The sequence below is a fragment of the Myxine glutinosa genome, chromosome 9 (assembly GCF_964187855.1).
Source record: "Myxine glutinosa chromosome 9, kmMyxGlut1.1, whole genome shotgun sequence".
NCBI classification, from domain to species: Eukaryota; Metazoa; Chordata; class Myxini; order Myxiniformes; family Myxinidae; genus Myxine; species Myxine glutinosa.
The window spans coordinates 67,697,415-67,715,999 of record NC_136269.1 but is presented as its reverse complement, the minus strand read 5'-3'; the positions used below and the strand labels follow the sequence as shown (position 1 = coordinate 67,715,999).

Here is an 18,585-nt window from a genome sequence, read left to right as displayed (position 1 = left end):
CAAGCTTGATCAAAGCTCGGTCAATAGGAAGAAAAGTGACGATTTTTCAGATGAAAAATGATTTTGGGAGGTTGACCTTGAGTTGACCTTTGACCTTTTGACCTCAAAAATAGTTGGTTTCCCTATTTAGTGACTCAATGTGCAAATGCTGTTCAATTTTCAAGTCAATCGGATGAAAATTTAGGATTTTGGAAACTTGGCCTATGTTGACCTTTTGGCCTATGTTGACCTCAAAAATACTTGGTGGTTGAATTCAGTGACCAGATATGCAAGTCCTCTTCAAATTTCAAGTCAATTGGATGAAAATTGAGGATTTTAGAAATTTGGCCTTTGTTGACCTTTTGGCCTATGTTGACCTTTTGGCCGATGTTCACCTAAAATATAATTTGTGGTTGAATTCAGTGACCAGATATGCAAGTCCTCTTCAAATTTCAAGTCAATTGGATGAAAATTGAGGATTTTAGAAATTTGGCCTATGTTGACCTTTTGGCCTATGTTGACCTCAATAATATTTGGTGGTTGAATTCAGTAACCAGATATGCAAGTCCTCTTCAAATTTCAAGACAATTGGATGAAAATTGAGGATTTTAGAAATTTGGCCTATGTTGACCTTTTGGCCTATGTTGACCTCAATAATATTTGGTGTTTGAATTCAGTGACCAGATATGCAAGTCCTCTTCAAATTTCAAGTCAATTGGATGAAAATTGAGGATTTTAGAAATTTGGCCTATGACTTTTGGCCTATGTTGACCTTTTGGCCTATGTTGACCTCAAGAATACTTGGTGGTTGAATTCAGTGACCAGATATGCAAGTCCTCTTCAAATTTCAAGTCAATCGGATGAAAATTGAAGATTTTAGAAATTTAGCAAAGTTGGTGACCTTTGGCCTATGTTTACCTTTTGACCTATTGACCCCAAAAACAACAGGCTTCTTGATTTTGACCAACTCTACCATTTGGTGAAGTTTCGTGAAGATCGGTTGAAAATTGTGACCTGTAGGCCGGTGACAAACAAACAAACAGACAAACAGACAGAACCACTAACATAACTGACCAATATACTTGAAAAATCTTCGATTTTGCAAGTAATAAACAAACAGACAGGGGTGAAAACATAACCTCCATTCACCTTTTGTGGCGGAGGTAAAATTTGAAGTGTCCATTGTTCCATCTACCCCCTCCGTTCCACTTTCTGAAACCCGTAAATGGAGATAACAACCACCACACACACTCAAACCCGCTAACTTGATGAGGCAGCAGGGCACAGATCGAGTCCCATCAGAGCACTTGTTGTTGCACCACCTGCTAGTAACAAGTGTCGTCTGCCACATTAACACGAGGGTGGTTAGTCTAGTAGGAAGACTAGGTCCCCCTGCACCCCCCGGAGATATACTTCTAATCAGTGTTTCTAGATTGGAAAAAATGTGTAGAAAATGACTAGCTATGGCCCCAAGCTGAAAAAATGTCCCACATACCATGTTTATGCAAATTACTGCTGCCATTATCAAAAAAACGATTTTTGACATATCTCAGCCAATATTGCAGATAATTGAAAAATGAAGGTGTCTAGACCCATGTTTTGAAGGGCATAGATCATGATAGAACTATTCATAACATGATTACATGTGTCTATGGTATACTAGTATGCATATTAATGCTGTAATTACAAAATAATCAGTTTTACAAATGATAAGGATACGTTAATACTGCAGATAACTTAACATGGTACATAAGGGGTCTAAACCCAGGTATTTTCAAGGTTAAATGTCAACAAGATGCTCCTGAGTCTTGCATAGGGGCGGGACATTGGCAGTAACATTGGTACCACTCAACTTTTCTTCCCACCATTGACTTTGTATTGCGAGAGATTTTCACTTGCTTATTTAAAGGTTTCTCACCCAGCCCACGTAAAATCTACCAACTCCTGCTGTTAACTCCCAAACATATTTTTTTATGTTATCCAATCACAGTGCAGAAATGACAGACTAGAGATCCAAATTAGTGCTGCTATAGCTGCCATTTTACATTTCCATCCATGTAACATGCGCGCTCGCGCGCTCGTATCAATTGGTAATGTCGCGCGCTCGTATCAATTGGTAACGTTGATGTTATTGAATACCTCAGTTGAAAGTTCAGTCTTCCATTCCATCTGTGTGTTGTTCTTGGTATTCATCCTCCAATCTAGCCAGGTAAGATGCTAACTATAATGTTACTCACACTCTTGACTTCAGTTTCTGCATGAAATCATAAACAGGCAGAATAACAGCTGAGCCAGCTAGCACCATGTTAGCTAACGTTAAAGCTAGCCTCATCTATGTACAGTATGTTCCTAATGTCGGTGTAACTTAAACTTTTGTTAATGCCAAACATGAGACATATCTGTTGACTTCTGTATATGAATTGAACCAGAAAGAGGCACGACAGCTGAGCTAGCTACAGTAACTTAGCACAATGTTTCATTGGCCTAGATAGCTAACGTTAGTGTGGAAGAATTTAGATGTTTCCCAATCAAGAGAAAGAAACTCAAGACCATGGAGGCTAGTAACAAGAAGATCACACTAACATCCTCACAGGGCAAGGTAAGGATGTAATCCAATACCCAAGTGCTTTTGTATTTTATGTTGTATTTTTAAATGGCGTCCTGTACATGCTATATTGAGATACAAGATTGAACTCCAAATTTGTTTATTAAAGACAGTGCACATCAATGAACAATGTAAAGATTGTAAATATGCCAATTTATAGCACATGAATAATTTTCACCTGTAGTCCTTCCTGTAGTACATATCAACCAATCACCATTTATCATTCCAGGTCATCCAGTATCAGGAGCAAAGCAACCTTGCATTCCTGCTCCTTGTCAAGTCTCAGAGTCAAGATGAGCCATTAGACCTGGGAGAACTCATGAAGTACTGCCTGATGCCAGTGCCTCCTAGCCTTGGGACACCAGATGGGTTCTTCTGCAAAACCAACAAAGCCTCCATTCTGCACTACCTTTTAGAGGACACCACACCACAAGATCTGCAATACCCCAAGGATGCCCTGTTCATCCAGGATGGAATGGCGCTGCTGCATACCCTTGCCAACCTTCCCCCAACATGTGGTGAGATATGCTTGCAGGTGCTTGATCAGATGGTGGCCAAGCAGCACTTTCTGTTCTCCACTGACAGTTACCATCCTGAGTCAATCAAAGCGCAGGAAAGGCTGAGGCGGGGCAGCTCAGAGAAGATCATTCTGGCTGGACCAGCAACCAGGAAGCCATATGACTTCAAAATGTTCCTTGCAAATGACGACAACAAAAAGCAGATGTGCCAGCTTCTTCTGAAAGTGTGGAGTGGACAAGAGGCAGCTACCAGGCTGGAGAGAACAGAGATGGCTGTGCTGATCGTGGAGGGGAAGGCCCACCAACTTGCCTCAACGAATGGCAAGGTAAAATTGAAAGCCCTTCGTGAATGGCGATTCAATTTGTAATTTTTCCTGAAAAAAAGGTGATTACCTGTGATGTTTGTCTAGATCTGAAACTGGCAGTGACTGGTGATTGAAATGCGGTGCCTTTTTGTGTTTCAGGTCGAGGTACGTGAACTCCCCACGATCTACAGCAACCAGGAAGAGACTGATACCAGGGTGGTTCTGTACCTCCATCATGCTGCTACCATCGGATACAAGAACGCTGTAGTCAGAACACCGGACACAGACATCCTCCTGATCCTGCTCCACCATGCCCACAACATCAAGCTGACGGTGTACCTGGATACAGGGTCAGGGAAGCATCGCCAACTTGTCAACGTCTCTGAGCTGGCAGAATCCCTGGGAGAGGACTACTGTGCCACTCTCCTGGGGTACTATGTGTTCAGCGGAGAAGACTGCACCAGTGCCTTCAAAGGGAAGGGAAAAGTCGGGCCCTTGAAAAAGCTGGAGAAGAATCCCAGGTTTCACAGGGCATTCGGTGAACTGGGTGACAACTGGGATGCCAACCCTGAGGTGGAGAGGCAGTTAGAAAAATTCACCTGTGTGATGTACGGCCAGAGTCGCGAGTCATCAGTGGACATTGTCCGTGCCAAGCTGCTACGAAAAATGGTGGGAGAGGACAAGACCCTCACATCCAAGTCCAAGGTTGATCTGGCTCGCCTTCCTCCATGCCAGTCTGCCCTGAAGCCGCACATCCAGCGTGTGAACCACCGCGTAGCATTGTACAAAAGAGCCGATCAACCTATCATCGAAAAGCCAAAACCTTATGAGGAGCAAGGATGGATAAGGACTGATGAAGGACTGTTGAAACCAATGTGGTCCAGTGGTCCCATCCTACCAACCTCACTGGTGGATCTTCTGAACACAGGAGAGCACGAAGAGGAGGAGGAAGAGGAAGGAGAAGAAGTGTTTGACTCTGACGATTTCGATGAAAATGATGATGACTGACTCAGTGTAGAATCACTAATGCTAATGATGTTTATCTAAAACAAGCAAGAGAAGAGTGGTCACATTGAGTGCTAGGACTATTTTGACAGTTGTAATATTTAGAAAAATAAAACTTTGTGTTAACGTCTGTGTAGACGGACCTTAATATGAGTCTATTATTTCGTAAAACTGTGATTATTTTGTAAATAAAGCACTAATTAGCATACTAGTATACCATAGACACATGTAATCATGTTATGAATAGTTCTATCATGATCTATGCCCTTCAAAACATGGGTCTAGACACCTTCATTTTTCAATTATCTGCAATATTGGCTGAGATATGTCAAAAATCGTTTTTTTGATAATGGCAGCAGTAATTTGCATAAAAATGGTATGTGGGACATTTTTTCAGCTTGGGGCCATAGCTAGTCATTTTCTACACATTTTTTCCAATCTAGAAACACTGATTAGAAGTATATCTCCGGGGGGTGCAGCGGGACCTAGTCTTCCTACTAGACTAGGTTCTTAAAAGTGAAAGTTATAAAAGTCATGCTCCGAACACTTACAAAAATTTTGTATGTATGAAAAACCCTTGTGGTGAAATTTTAAGCCATTTGGACTAAATTTAGGGGTTGCACACGGAGTTTGTAATTTCATATATTTGGCATAAATGTTTGGAGTTGATTATTTATTCTCCACTGCTATACTTGTGATTTTGACCATTACAGTTGACCCATGACCTTGCTATGTACTGCACATTTTGAAGTTGTTTTTAAGTTAATTGAATACAGTGCAGCTGTACACTGGTGTATGAAGTTGCTCTCATTGAAGAGTACAATCGTCTCCTGACAAGGGATGAACAGCAAACCCATATCTGCTTCAAGTTGTGACAGAACATCGCAAGAGGTTTCCCCGATTGCAGGAAATAAACGCTTATCGGGCGCAAACATTGAGTGGCTGGCAACCATGAGTCAGTGTGCAACCCCTAAAACTTGATGTATTCCAAAAATATTTCACAGGCAGATGTTTTACCTCAATACCAAAAAAATTAAAGGTTAGGAGTAAAACAATTCAATTTTTTTTTTTTGCCTTATGTAGCTAAGAACCACCCTAATGAACACATTGTCTCTGCAATGCTAATCATCAGTCAGGAGGTTTGCAATCAGGACCAATGAAGTTAACGAAAGGAGCACACTGACCCTAGGTGTGTGCCCGAAAAAGTCTCAGTACCATTGTGACATCTAGGGTCAGTGTGCTCCTTTCGTTAAATATACTTCAGCGTGGAAAAAAAGACTTCCAAGGCGTTCAGATTCCCAGGCAATTCTCCTTATTAAAAAAGCAACCATATCATACACTCGTCCTTCTTCCCGCTAATCCTGTACTGGAAATCCCTTGAACAAACAGAACTAGAGCATATTTACATATCTATATAATAATAGCGTAAGGACTCGACTTTGTTATCCCTTTTACGCCGCACCCAGTGACCCTATGCCCACGGCACTAATGGATTTACGATCTACGAACCGTGCTCTTTGTTTATCACGTACAACCATACTCGAAAAATCTGAATTAGCCAACGTTGGGGCCCAAAAGCATCCGATTAACTACCGATACGACGCCATCTTACGACGCCATCGTATTGGCGTCTGCTGGGTGAAGGCGAAGCAAGCCGTCCGCTGATTGGACAGTCGAAGGCGACAGCAAGCCATCCACTGAGTGGACACTCCTGAGCATGCATTTGTGCCGGTGTCGGCGATCGCGGTGTACGCTAACCTCAAAAGTATATCGTAGCGTTGTCATTTAAGTAGATTGCAATAAATACGTTGTTCATATACGCACTCTTCATTCTCATCTTTCTTCCTAACTCTTACTCGGACAAGCAAATCCCCTATGCCATCCATAATGGTACACTCTATCCATACACCACATCCTCCCTTCCGTGGATGTTCCACGGGTTTCGGCTAGTTATCTAATAAAAGGCCAAATTATGTCGTTGCAGTACTCCTACTCCTCGTGCGTTAATCAAACAAAAGGTACAAACAAGATACATAATGTTTCAGAATAAGAGATGTTGACTCTCCATGTAAAAATAAAAGTCACAGCAAAGAGAAATGATCAACAGCAAAATGTACTCTCATACATATCGTGCTTGGCAGTGTACATGACGCCCATGGAGAGTCGTATGCAATGGTAAGGGTATTGTTGTAGTTGGTATCAACCAGTTGGTCAGTGGCACGGTCGGCTCTAGTGCTGCATCAAGCAAAGCTGGGTTCAAGCAATCTATGAAGATTGTATCACGACCACCATTCTTGGTGTGTGAAGTTCTTCTTAAGCATTGTGGAACTTTGCAAGTTTGATACTGGAGTTTCCGGACAGCCTCATGCCATAAGAATAAGTGGGTGCACGTATTGAATTCCTGGGGAATAAAAACTGGGCATGACGAAGGTGGATTGGTGCCGCCCAGAGGCTCTGCATGACAGCACGAAGTTGGCTGGCATAGTTGGTGCCGTTGGGCAAGGTGTTATCAGACGCTGAGAAGAATTCTCCTGGGAGATTGAGTGGTGCACCGTACACTAGCTCTGCAGTGGAGCATTCAAGGTCCTATTTTAGAGCAGCTCATGTACCAAGCAGGACCATAGAGTACGACGTCTGTATAGTGCGTGGAGTTGTCATTGGCTTTCAGGGAAGGCTTGTATTGGTGGTGGAAACGCTCCACCATACTATTTGCTGCTGGAAGGTATGCGGTGGTTCGCACAGTCGGTACTCAGGCTTTGAGTCAGCTCATGAAATAGGGCTGATCCAATAGATCCACGATCCGTAGTGATGATCGATGGAACACCAAAACATGCAATCCAGGTGTGGACAAAGGCCCTGGCAATGGTAAGTGCGGTGATGTCAGTTATCATTGTAGCCTCTGGTCAATGGGTAAAGCAGTCAACACAAGTCAGTAAACAACAGTGCCAGTTTGAAGGTGGTAGGGGACCCACAATATTGTTACGTTTGTGGGGGTAGATGATGGAATCCCATAGCACAGATAGGATTGCATAGGTATGGCATGGACAATGGGAAACTGGAGCTTAAGATTGTTTGTGTGTCTTCGCACAAGGGGTGAAGCTGTGCTAACTAGACAGGGATTAAGGTTAGTTTTCCCCCAGTATGTGATTGCCCCCTGTAGCTTTTCCCTACGTTTTTACAACTACAACAAGGCCGGCCATGCAGCGCTTTCATTGGACCGCCACGTACGCCGACAGTACCCGAACATTGCCGATCGGCAAGTAAGCCACGCCTTAATGACGCTCACGCCAAGCAAAGCCGGCAGGCCGTACCCCGAAGTGTGTCATTGGTCGAGCACGACCATGGGGTGATTTGATGGGGCTCGGGGATTGGCCAGTGTGACATCAGAGCGAGAATGTTCTCGGAAAAAAGGACAATTGAAAGAAGAATTTCTCTCTTGGGTTTTGGTACGGGAGGAGGAGGTTCAGCCATTGTTGTGTGGGCTGGTGAGGAGAGCTTTATTGGGAGCTGGTGGAACGTGGGCAATTTCGACAGTGGGGAGGAGGTCTTGGCGGCGGTTTGTGGGGCTCTTGGCACTTCGGACAGAGTGGAGAGCGAAAGAGGGCCGTCTCGGCTGCTTGCTCATGCCTGGGCATTTTTGACGCGCAGTTTTGGCGCCATTTTTGGAGCGCTTCCCATGCAAGTGGCTGCACTGGCTGCAACGACCACCAAGCCCCTGAAAGCCATTTTGGACCAAAGCGGAGTGCCGGCTGATTAAAAGGGAAACATTTTATTTTACTTTATAATTCCCCTGTGTGTTTGTATTAATGTCTGAGTGGAGGATCCTCATAGTAGGAATTGCACTTAGTTTACTTCAACATTTATTTCGTCTTGCATTTATTTTTATTAAATCATTATTGTGGCATTTTTCATTTGTTGTGTTGATTATTTGTTGTAGGTTCGGGAATAAACCCGTGTGCTTCCATTCAGGTAAGTGCTTGTTTCCTTCAACCCGCGCGCGACGGACCAACCGCCAATTTTGGCTGCTCGCCTCGGAATTAAGGACCATTCTGGCTATTCGTCCAAGGCTGGTGTTTATCGGCTTACGGGCAGGACAATATCCACAAGGACCTTGTTGAAACACCTATACTCTTGTGTTGAAAAGCTACCAAGTGGTGTGACAATGTGACATTGGATGTTGGAGCATTAGCATTGAAGACATTGCTTGGCCCAACGGTGCACGTCAGCGTTGATGCATGTCTAGATGTATCAACTGATGATGAGTCACTGGGTTGCTCAAATACCCGGGTGCACAAATGAGTGAAAAGTGTCAAAGCCTGTATGACGGAATGCCGCAGGAACGAAAAGGCATGACTGTCCCGTCAATGTATCACACATAAGGGTAGTGTTTGTCTCTGGGAGTGGTGTTACGTGCTCCTCCCCAAACCCCGGTCACGGTGTACCTCCGAGCCCCGAGAGGAGTCACGGCAGAAAGATGTGTTATTCTGTGTGTCAAAGATCAATGGTGAAACCACACCAATTGTTACCAACAAACAAGTATTGTATTAAGGTCACACAAGAATAACAGTACAACTAGAACGGGCACTCGGTAGAGCGCATACCTTCACCGCAGCTACTTTTGTTGCCAAAATAAAAGACTACAAGATCTGTGTAGCAAAGCATTTTGGCATTAGTTTCATACAAATTGGACACAAATTGACCGCGCTATGGTAAAAAGACGATTTTGACCTTTTCATGACCTTGACCTTGACCTTTGACCCGATCGATTCCAAAATCTAATCAAATGGTTCCCGGATAATAACCTATCATCCCACCAAATTTCATGCGAATCGGTTGAATACTTTTTGAGTTATGCGAATAACATACACACACACACACACACAGACATACAAATAAATACACAGCGATCAAAACATAACCTTCCGCTTTTGCGAAGGTAATAACAATATTAATCAATTGTACAACCAATATATCATTCCTATGATGGTACCATCAGTTTCGTACAACATAACTCACTGTGCTCCAAGTGAGCGAAAATAACATTCCCAATGTCTCTGTCCCAGCTTCAAACCAAAGTTGATCCACGCTCCAGTGATCGACAGAACGATGTTGTATCGAGACCAGAATCTCGTTCGGTTGACAGTCACACTACCAAAGATGGGCAAAGGTACCCTCAAGAGGCGACTGGGAAATCACACCTTCGGGTATGGATGTTCAACGGCTCCCCACACGGCGAACCGCAAATTCCCCCTCAAAATCAACGTTACACATGCAAACCAAGCTAACGGCTGGATGCGTTGAAATGGTTGGAGCAAGGTGAAAAACCTGGAGTGATGCGAAATGAGGCGCGAGGCAAAATGGCCAACGGTCCGTTCTCGAGACGTAACGGCACTCCAATGATTCTCTTCGGAATCAACCGCAAAACCTGTCACGCAGGTTTATCTGTCACAGCGATAACAACTCTGTCGCAGGAATCCCTTTCCCAGGAAACCCCAAAGTTCGCTAGTGACCCCCGTTCGCCAGCGTTTGCTCCAGACCTCCAAGCAGCTCGGCTCCTTCTCCGACCTCACTTGCTCCGCCTCCTTTTCTCTTCTTCTTCTTTGTCGTCGTCCGGTTCCCGATCCGGTTTCCGGTTTCTTTTACAACAGTAACTTTTTTTACCTTTTGAAAACAGTTATCTCTATTTCACCGAAACGATAACAATAATAGTACATGCAACCAAAAATGTTTACAGTGGATGAGAACCACAACAACGGAAGTGACGAATCCGTAACAGTGGTATCTCACAAAATGTAAGTGATCCTACTGGAGAATATAGACAGTGGAGCTCCGTGCCCTCCCATTGTGCTGCTGCATGTGCATTGAAATTGATGGCCAGTCTGCTGGTAGAAGACAATGCCAATACCTCGATGTGTGAGAGCGTCAGCCGCCGAGTTCACATTTCCTTTGATGTGCTTGATGTCGGTGGTGAATTGTGAGATATAACTGAGTTGTTGAAGTGTTAAACCCCTATAGACCCAAGATATAACAGTTGGTGACGTTTCATGAAGATTGGAGTAAAAATGTGACCTGTTGGCGATTGAGATACAAACAAACAGACAAAGAAACAGACAGACAAACAGATCAGACCAACAAATATCCAGTACTTGTGAATCTTCAATTTTGTAAGTACCAAACAGAGAGACAGACAAACAGACAGAATGAAAAAGCACTCATAGAGTGACATTTGGCAAAAGCGTACAAAGTAGAATGGCACTCAGTAGAGCATCCTTTTGACTTCAAAAATAATTGGTGGTTGAATTCACTGACCTGATATGCAAATTGTCTTCAAAGTTTAATTTAATCAGATGAAAATTGACAATTTTAGAAATGTGGCCTATGTTGACCTTTTGGCCTATGTTGACCTAAAAAAAATAGTTGGTGGTTGATTTCAGTAAGCTGATATGAAAATCCTATTCAAATTTCAAGTCAATCAGATTAAAATTGAGGATTTTAGAAATTTGAAATAAAGTGGTTGACCTTTGGCCTATGCTGATCTCAAAAATAGTTGGTGGTTGAATTCAGTTAGTTGAAATGAAAATCCTATTCAAATTTCAAGTCAATCAGATTAAAATTGAGGATTCTAGAAATAAGGAAAAAAGTGGTTGACCTTTGGCCCATGCTGATCTCAAAAATAGTTGGTGGTTGAATTCAGTAAGCAGATATGTAAATCCTATTCAAATTTCAAGTTAATTGGATGAAAATTGAGGATTTTAGAAATTCAAAAAAAACTGGTTGACCTTTGGCCTATGTTGACCTTTTGGCCAATGCTGATCTCAAAAATAGTTGGTGATTGAATTCAGTAAGCCGATATGTAAATCCTATTCAAATTTCAAGTCAATCAGATGAAAATTGAGGATTTTAGAAATTCGAAAAAAGTGGTTGACCTTTGGCCTATGTTGACCTTTTGACCCCAAAAATATATAGGATTTTGTCGGACCACGAACTCTACCATTTGGTAAAATTTCGTGACGATCGGTTTAAAATTGTGACCTGTAGGCAAGTATAAGTGAGCGGACAGACAAACACAAACACACAAACCAGAGTGATCAACATACTTGGACCACACCAACCAATACACTTGCGGGATTTCACAAATAATAAACAAATTCACTTTTCTAGTAAACTGGCATTGCTCAATGATGTTGTCAATCCTGTTGACATTTTGAAAAAAATCAAATATTGTTTTTTTTCCTATTTTTTGTGGAGGTCTAAAACACATCCGAACACCCACTAAGGAATGGGGTCAAAGATCATTTAATGTTACCTTTTACATAGCTACAAAAGCTTAGGCACTATATAGCTATTAAAAATAAATTCCAAAACAAAATCAAACTTTTTTGTCAAAAATGTCAAAACAGTTCGTTTGTTTTAGCATAAAACACTCCGCGACACTCACTGATGAACCTCTGAAAGTTTGTCGAAGATCCGTATGGCCATCTCTGAAAAAATGGTGGCATTATATATACTAGGGCATGCCCGTACTATATATAAGCTAGGACGTGCCCGTACGTGGGTGCCCGTTCCTTGCCAAAAAAAAAAAAAAAAAACATTTGTGTAGGGGTGTGTGTGTGTAAACATCCTAGGGCGTGCCCGTACGTGGGTGCAAAAAAACATGCGTGCAAACAACAACAACAAAAAAAAACTTTGAAACCACGTGGCAGTAACGACCACAGAACCCCCCCCTCTATTTACATGAATGGTTTGGTCCATTCGCAACGACCACAGAACCCCCCCTCTATTTACATGAAATGGTTTGGTCCAAAGCGAACGGCTTGCGGTGTTTGGTAAAGAAATCGCCATAGCTCGGTAACTACTTGTCCGATTAATTTCAAACCTTGAAAAGGCACATCCTCGGGTCCCCAGCAATATACCTGGCAAGTTTCAAGTATATCGGACCGGTAGTTGTCGAGAAACAGCGGTCACAGACAAACATACATACATACATACATACAAACATACAAACATACAAACATACACACAGAGATTACTGGAATTATAGATAGATTACAGATACAACCAACAACATACCAATCGGGTTAGTGTCAAAGAATGTGATTGGAGCATGAAGTACAGCGTCAAACATGCGTCTGTGAAGTTCCTTGGATGATGCAACCATCATGAAAAATGAGATGAAGCAACGAATCATTCCACAAATTACAACACCACCTGTAATACCTGCAAAGAATAAAAAAAGAATCGTAATGTTACTGTTACAAAGATAAGATGCAACAGTGGATGAATGTCCTGAACAACAAACAAGAGGACATCCAAGTCATCTTAATCTGGTATTCAGGACTACCTGCTCACATCGATGTCTCATCTCACGTCTCAGAAACAGCGGGTGGTCTTTATGATGTCCTTTCTCATGATCTTTCAGGCTTTCATGATAGGGTTCCAACAAGGTAGGGGCTTAGGACCTACTTTATTCTAGATCTTCATCAATGATCGACTTAGAAATCAACTTTCTCAGTCTCTTGAAAACCAACTTCACCAAGTGGAAACTCAGTATTTTAAGTATCAGTGTTGAGCATGTTCTGAACAGGTTTCTGCCTTCAGCCATTGTTGGCAAGATAACAAGTAAACGAAAAAACATGTTTTAGGGCTATACACTTTTATTTATTTTTTAAGTTATAAACCAATTTTTTATTATTATATTTTGATAGATGAAAATGTACCAGAAAAGAGGACCGTGGGCCAAATTTCAGCGCTCTAGGACGTATGGAACATAGCAAACAAACGGCTCAAAGATTTGAAACGGGACAAACAAATAAAGTTCAGATGAAGTTAAATAAAAGTGTGTAAAAATTAATAGTCCCGTGGGGGCCCACGGTTTCTGAGAAGATTTTAAAATAAATTACCTGATTTGAGACGAAACCCCCCTTTTCAGCCTCTTAAGGGGCGGATCCGGATTTGAGTGCACAACCCCAGGAGACTTTCATGTTCTGATGTATTGTACCAAATTTGGTCTATAATAATCGGTGATGTAGTTGGTGAGGAAAATATGTTTTCGTGAATATGAGGGATTAGGGGAGGGAGATACGGCCATGGGGAGCACAACTTTAGGTTAGGGCATGGTCAGAATTCCACATGGTCAGTTTGGTCTGGATCTGGGTGTCAATTTCAGAGAAGATTTTTGAATGAAATACCAATATTTCAGGCAAACCCCCTTTCACCCCACTTAAAAAGGGGCAGATCTGGATGGGGAGCACAGCCCCATGATACCTTAGTGAGTTGATGCATTGTACCAAATTTGGTCCATGTCACTCACGTAGTTGTGGAGAAGATGTTTTAGTGAAAATGAGTGATTCAGGGAGGGGGCCCATAGCCCCCTTTCTAGGGGAGATACGACCATGAGGAGCACAATAATAATAATAATAATAATGCATTTATTTTATATAGCGCTTTTCAGGAAGCCCAAAGACGCTTTGACAGAGTGCAAAACATAATGCATAGCAAAACATAAAAACAATTGCAAAAAAAGAAGAATCAATAGGGAAATATTCAAAGCACAAAGGAGGGAGAAGGAGAGGAGATAGTCGGGGGTTAGATGCTGTGGGTTAAATGTTGAATGCAGTGTTGAACAGGTGGGTCTTGAGTGATGTTTTGAATGTGGTGAGTGAGGAGGAGTCTCTGATGGTGTGAGGTAGCGAGTTCCAGAGGGTGGGAGCAGCGATGGAGAAGGCCCTGTCCACCCAGGATCTAAATTTGGTCCGGATGGGGGGGGGGGGGGGGGGTCAGGAGGTTGGTACCAGCAGAGCGGAGGTTGCAGGTGGGAGTGTGTCTGGAGAGGAGGTCAGCCAGGTAGGATGGGGCCAGGTTATGGAGGGCTTTGTAGGTCAAGAGGGGGATTTTGTACTGGATTCTCTGGGATATGGGGAGCCAGTGAAGCTTGTAAAGGACGGGGGTGATGTGGTCACGGGTCCGGGAATGGGTGAGTAGACGGGCAGCGGAGTTCTGAATGTATTGGAGTTTATTGGTGATTGTTGAGGGTGAACCATAAAGGAGGCTATTGCAGTAGTCCAGACGGTTTCAAGTCGGGTGAGGAGGATGGTGTGATCGATGGTGTCAAAGGCGGCGCTGAGGTCGAGGAGGATGAGAATGTTGAGGTTGCCAGCGTCAGAGGAGAGAAGAAGGTCGTTGGTGATTTTGAGGAGAGCAGTTTCAGTACTGTGGTTGGAGCGGAATCCGGATTGGAATGTTTCATACAGGTTATTGGCAGAGAGGTGATGTTTGAGTTGAGTGGCTACAGCGCGTTCCAAAACCTTTGACAGAAAGGGTAGGTTGGAGATGGGTCTGAAGTTATTTAGGGTGTCAGGGTTTAGTCCAGGTTTTTTCAGAATGGGGGTAACAGCAGCAATTTTGAGGGATGGTGGGACGATGCCTGTAGACAGGGAGGAGTTTATTGTTGCAATGATAAGTGGAGAGAGAGCAGGAAGGGAGGCCTTGACAAAGCTGGAGGGGATGGGGTCAAGAGTGCAGGTGGCAGTTTTCATTCCGATGAGTTCAGAGAGGTCAGTAGGGGAGACTGGGGAGAATTGAGACAGGGGATGGCAGGATAAGGGGGGGCAGGTGGTTTGAGGGGGAGCGGATGCGGCGTTGGTCAAGCTGTTGTAGATGTTTTCAATTTTGCGTTGGAAGACAGAAAGGAAGGAGATGCAGTTGTCTATTGTGAATGACTGGGTGGTGGTGTTCAGGGGGCTGAGGAGTTTGTTTATTGTAGAGAAGAGTGCTTTTGGGTTTCCGGAGCCAGAGTGGATAATTTGAGAGTAGTAGGCGGAGCGGGCGTGGGAGAGGGCATCTTTATAGTGTTGTATGTGGTCCTTGTAGGCCTGGGAGTGAACTGTGAGACCTGTTTTATTGCGGAGTCTTTCAAGTTGGCGAGCACGAGTTTTCATCAGGCGGAGTTCAGGGGTAAACCAGGGAGCAGAATGGGTGAAAGAAACTGTTTTGGTTTTTATAGGCGCAAGTTGGTCAAGGCAGGAGGAGAGAGTGTGGTTGTAGTAGTCAGTGAGGTCAGAAGGGGTGTGGAGGTCAACGAAGGGAGAAGTGGACATTTTTTCAGAGAGGGTCGATGAGAATGAGGTAGGTGAAAGAGCGTTTAGCTTACGGAAGTTGATAGTGCGATAATGCCTTGGTGCTGGGGTGGGGATGTTGATGGTCAGAGTGATGGCTAGGTGGTCAGAGAGAGTGAGGTCGGAGCCAGAGAGATGGTGCAAAATTAGTCCAGTAGAGCAGACAAGGTCCAAAATGTGACCACGGTTATGGGTAGGAAAGTTGACATGTTGAGTGAGGTTAAAGCAGGTGAGTAAATCAGTGAAGTCAGTGGTTAGCGTGGAGTCAGTGGAGTCCATGTGGATATTGAAATCACCAAGGAGGAGGATTGAGGATTGAGGGGGAGAGGGAACATAGCTGGGTCAGAAAGTAGGAGAAGTCAGACAGGAATGATGGGTGTGGTTTGGGAGGGCGGTAGACAACAGCCATGACTGACTGTGTGTGACCAGAGAGTTTAAAAGCCAGGTGTTCTTAAGGTTACTTAAGAACTTAAGGTTATCTTAAGGTTATCACAACGTAAGGTTACGGCATGGTACCGATGCCTCTTGGCGAGTTTAGTCTGGATCTGTTTGTCGGTTTCTGCGAAGAAGATGTTTGAATGAAATACCAATATTTGGAGCAAAACTCTCCTTCTTGCCCCTTTATATGGGGCACAGCCAGATGTGGGGTACAACCCCATGAGACCTTGCTGTCCTACCAAAGTTGGTACATATTGATCAGGTAGTTTGTGAGAAAATGTTTCAGTCAAATCTTAATGGACGTACGTAGGGATGAATGGCCGGACACTGGGACCCACTCTATGAGGTTATTTCTCCTAATTCGTTTTAAAATGCAGAACTTGTAGGGCAACCTGTGAATTAGCTGATACCACATAATGACAGGCCCCATGAAGTAAAGTGAGCTGAATGCCTCATATGCACAACACAACATGCCAGCAGTGAGAGAGACACAGAGAGCTATGGAGATTTCCACAAGGAATTACCACTGACCACCATCTACAACGGAGCGGTGTTCTACGGATTGGCAAACAATATATCAACACCAGTCTTGGACAGCAGTTTCTTGGCAATTTGAAATTTCCAAGAAAAACAGGCTTGGAAATTCAAGAGCTCACCAGTGTAAACAGCAATATAGAAGTTCGTTGAATACATTGGCCCCTGCTGGGAAGAATGTGTTGTGCTGGAAAGCGTGGAGGAAGGGGAGGTCAGTTGTGAAGAAGTTGTTGTAGCAGGGGTATTTGTAGTCGCTGTTGATGCAACAGAATCAGCCCTGAAAAGCAATGAATAAATAAGGTTGGGGAGGTGGAGTGGATAGGGGAGAGGGGGAGGGGGATTAGATCTAGCTTAAAAAAGAAGAAAGAAGAAGTAGACATGCACAACAATGTATGAAAGCAGCAGGACAGCGATTGAGTTATGCTAATCCCATTCGGAAGCAAGGAGAAACTGATGTTTCAGGCGTTAGCTCCCCTTCATCGGAGCAAAAGAGAGGGAAGGGATTGGGGCTAGGCTTGATATCGAGAGGAAATGAGTCAGAACAGGTCAGGGGATATGGTGTACGTGGGGATGAGAATTACCGATTTTGTCAGTATGGTAAATCGGCTTCAGGTATTAAAACTCAAGGGGACTGGGAGAAAAGTGAAAATAAAAATAAAATAAAAACCAAGAAGTGGCAAAATATTAAAGCAATTTTGTGATGTGACACAAAAAAAATTAACTTCACGTATACTCTATACCGGCGAGTTTCAAAAGCCTCATGCCCATTTGCTATTGATTCTTGATGGTGAAGAGCACACGTGGACCGACAAAGTCGTCAGCGTCAAATGTATGGTATTGGTTGACGGAGTCTGTCCGAAGAACTTCCCTAAAGATTTTTGCCTAACAACACAACTTGGGGATGATTCTTACCCAACTTATAGATGTCAAAGTCCAGCTGACGGAGATCATACAGCTGTAGTTAGTGCATCTGGCAGGAAAGGGCTAACAAACATTCGAAGCATCATGCCTTCATTCATGGCTCCTACTGAAGTATCACGCCCACATCAATGTTAAATATTGTGCCTCAATAAAAGCCGTCAAATACCTTTATAAATACATCTTTAAAGGTGTTGACAAGGACACAATCAGCTTTGAGGCAGGTGTTGATGTCGTCAGCGTCGTGATGGATGAAAGCGAAGTTAGGATCAAATTATATGAGCAGTGTCGCTTTATTGAAGCATCAGAATCAGCCTGGATAATCTTCAGGTTTTCGACATAAGACAGCTACCTGGCAGTCGAAACACTTTCTGTTCATTTGTATAAGGAGCAGTGCATCACATTCAATCCTGTCAATCCAAATCCAACGTTGGTCACACCCGCACATACCAAGCTATCCACCTTTATCCACGAGCCAGAACATCCTCTATTGCGATATCCCTCTGCACTTCACCTGGCAGAAGGAATGCAAATGTTGGCTGTGGCAAGTAAGCAACAGTCAGTAGATAGAGTTTACACTGTCCACCCGAGCCAAGGAGAAATCTTCGAATGGCGTCTTATTTTTTGTCGCAAGGCCGGTGCTATGAGCTTCAATGGTCTGCAGACAATCAACAGATATGTCTGTGAGACCTTCAAGCATGCTTGGCAGTGGCTAAATTTACTTGAGGAGGACAATGAATGGATTGAGTGTCGAACCAACGCTGCAGGTACCCAGTCACCATCATGCTTTCTGGATCCTACAGTGGATGACTTCTTCAACGAACGCTTACAACATCATTGCCCTTTGTCCACCTGAGTTTCTTAACTCCCCAACAGAGCAGCAATTTGCCTTTGAAGCCATAAAAAGTAAATTAGATGGCAGAGAAGGTGGTATCCTCTCCATCGATGTAGCAGGTGGAGCAGGCCAGACTTTTCCTGATGTTATTTTGTTCAGTTAGTACTGTGTGGTTGGTAGCTAATTGGATTAACGGAAATGGTACATACCCAACTCCTATCATCCATGGATATTTCGCATGTTCTTATATTCCTGTAAGTCTCATTTGTATTTAGGAACAGAATAATTGTGGTTATCCATTTTGAAATTGCCATTCTTGTTTAAAATTCTGTCA

At 43.3% G+C, this 18,585-nt stretch overlaps 2 protein-coding genes across 2 annotated transcripts in view; one reads left to right on the top strand and one right to left on the bottom strand.

Moving 5' to 3' along the window:
- Positions 1–18,585, bottom strand: part of ABCC4 (ATP binding cassette subfamily C member 4 (PEL blood group)) — a 157,296-nt gene that overhangs the window by 51,525 nt on the left and 87,186 nt on the right. The window contains exons 12-13 of the mRNA XM_078784419.1: positions 16,621–16,775; positions 12,483–12,629 (exon numbers count right to left, since the gene is read on the bottom strand). Coding sequence (XP_078640545.1) covers positions 12,483–12,629; positions 16,621–16,775 — 302 coding nt within the window. The remainder of the gene's footprint in view (positions 1–12,482; positions 12,630–16,620; positions 16,776–18,585) is intronic.
- LOC144893691 (uncharacterized) lies at positions 2,531–4,548 on the top strand. Its single transcript, XM_078785051.1, has 3 exons — positions 2,531–2,578; positions 2,814–3,428; positions 3,567–4,548. Exons 1-3 carry the CDS (start codon positions 2,531–2,533, stop codon positions 4,413–4,415), a joined length of 1,512 nt encoding a protein of 503 aa, XP_078641177.1. The 3' UTR covers positions 4,416–4,548.

What these genes read in the sequence shown, in the direction of transcription:
- LOC144893691 (XM_078785051.1), top strand. Translation starts at nt 2,531, where the DNA reads ATGGAGGCTAGTAACAAGAAGATCACACTAACATCCTCACAGGGCAAG. An exon ending in TAACATCCTCACAGGGCAAG is followed by an intron (nt 2,579 to 2,813) that starts GTAAGGATGTAA and finishes TTATCATTCCAG; the next exon opens with GTCATCCAGTATCAGGAGCA. An exon ending in TTGCCTCAACGAATGGCAAG is followed by an intron (nt 3,429 to 3,566) that starts GTAAAATTGAAA and finishes TTTGTGTTTCAG; the next exon opens with GTCGAGGTACGTGAACTCCC.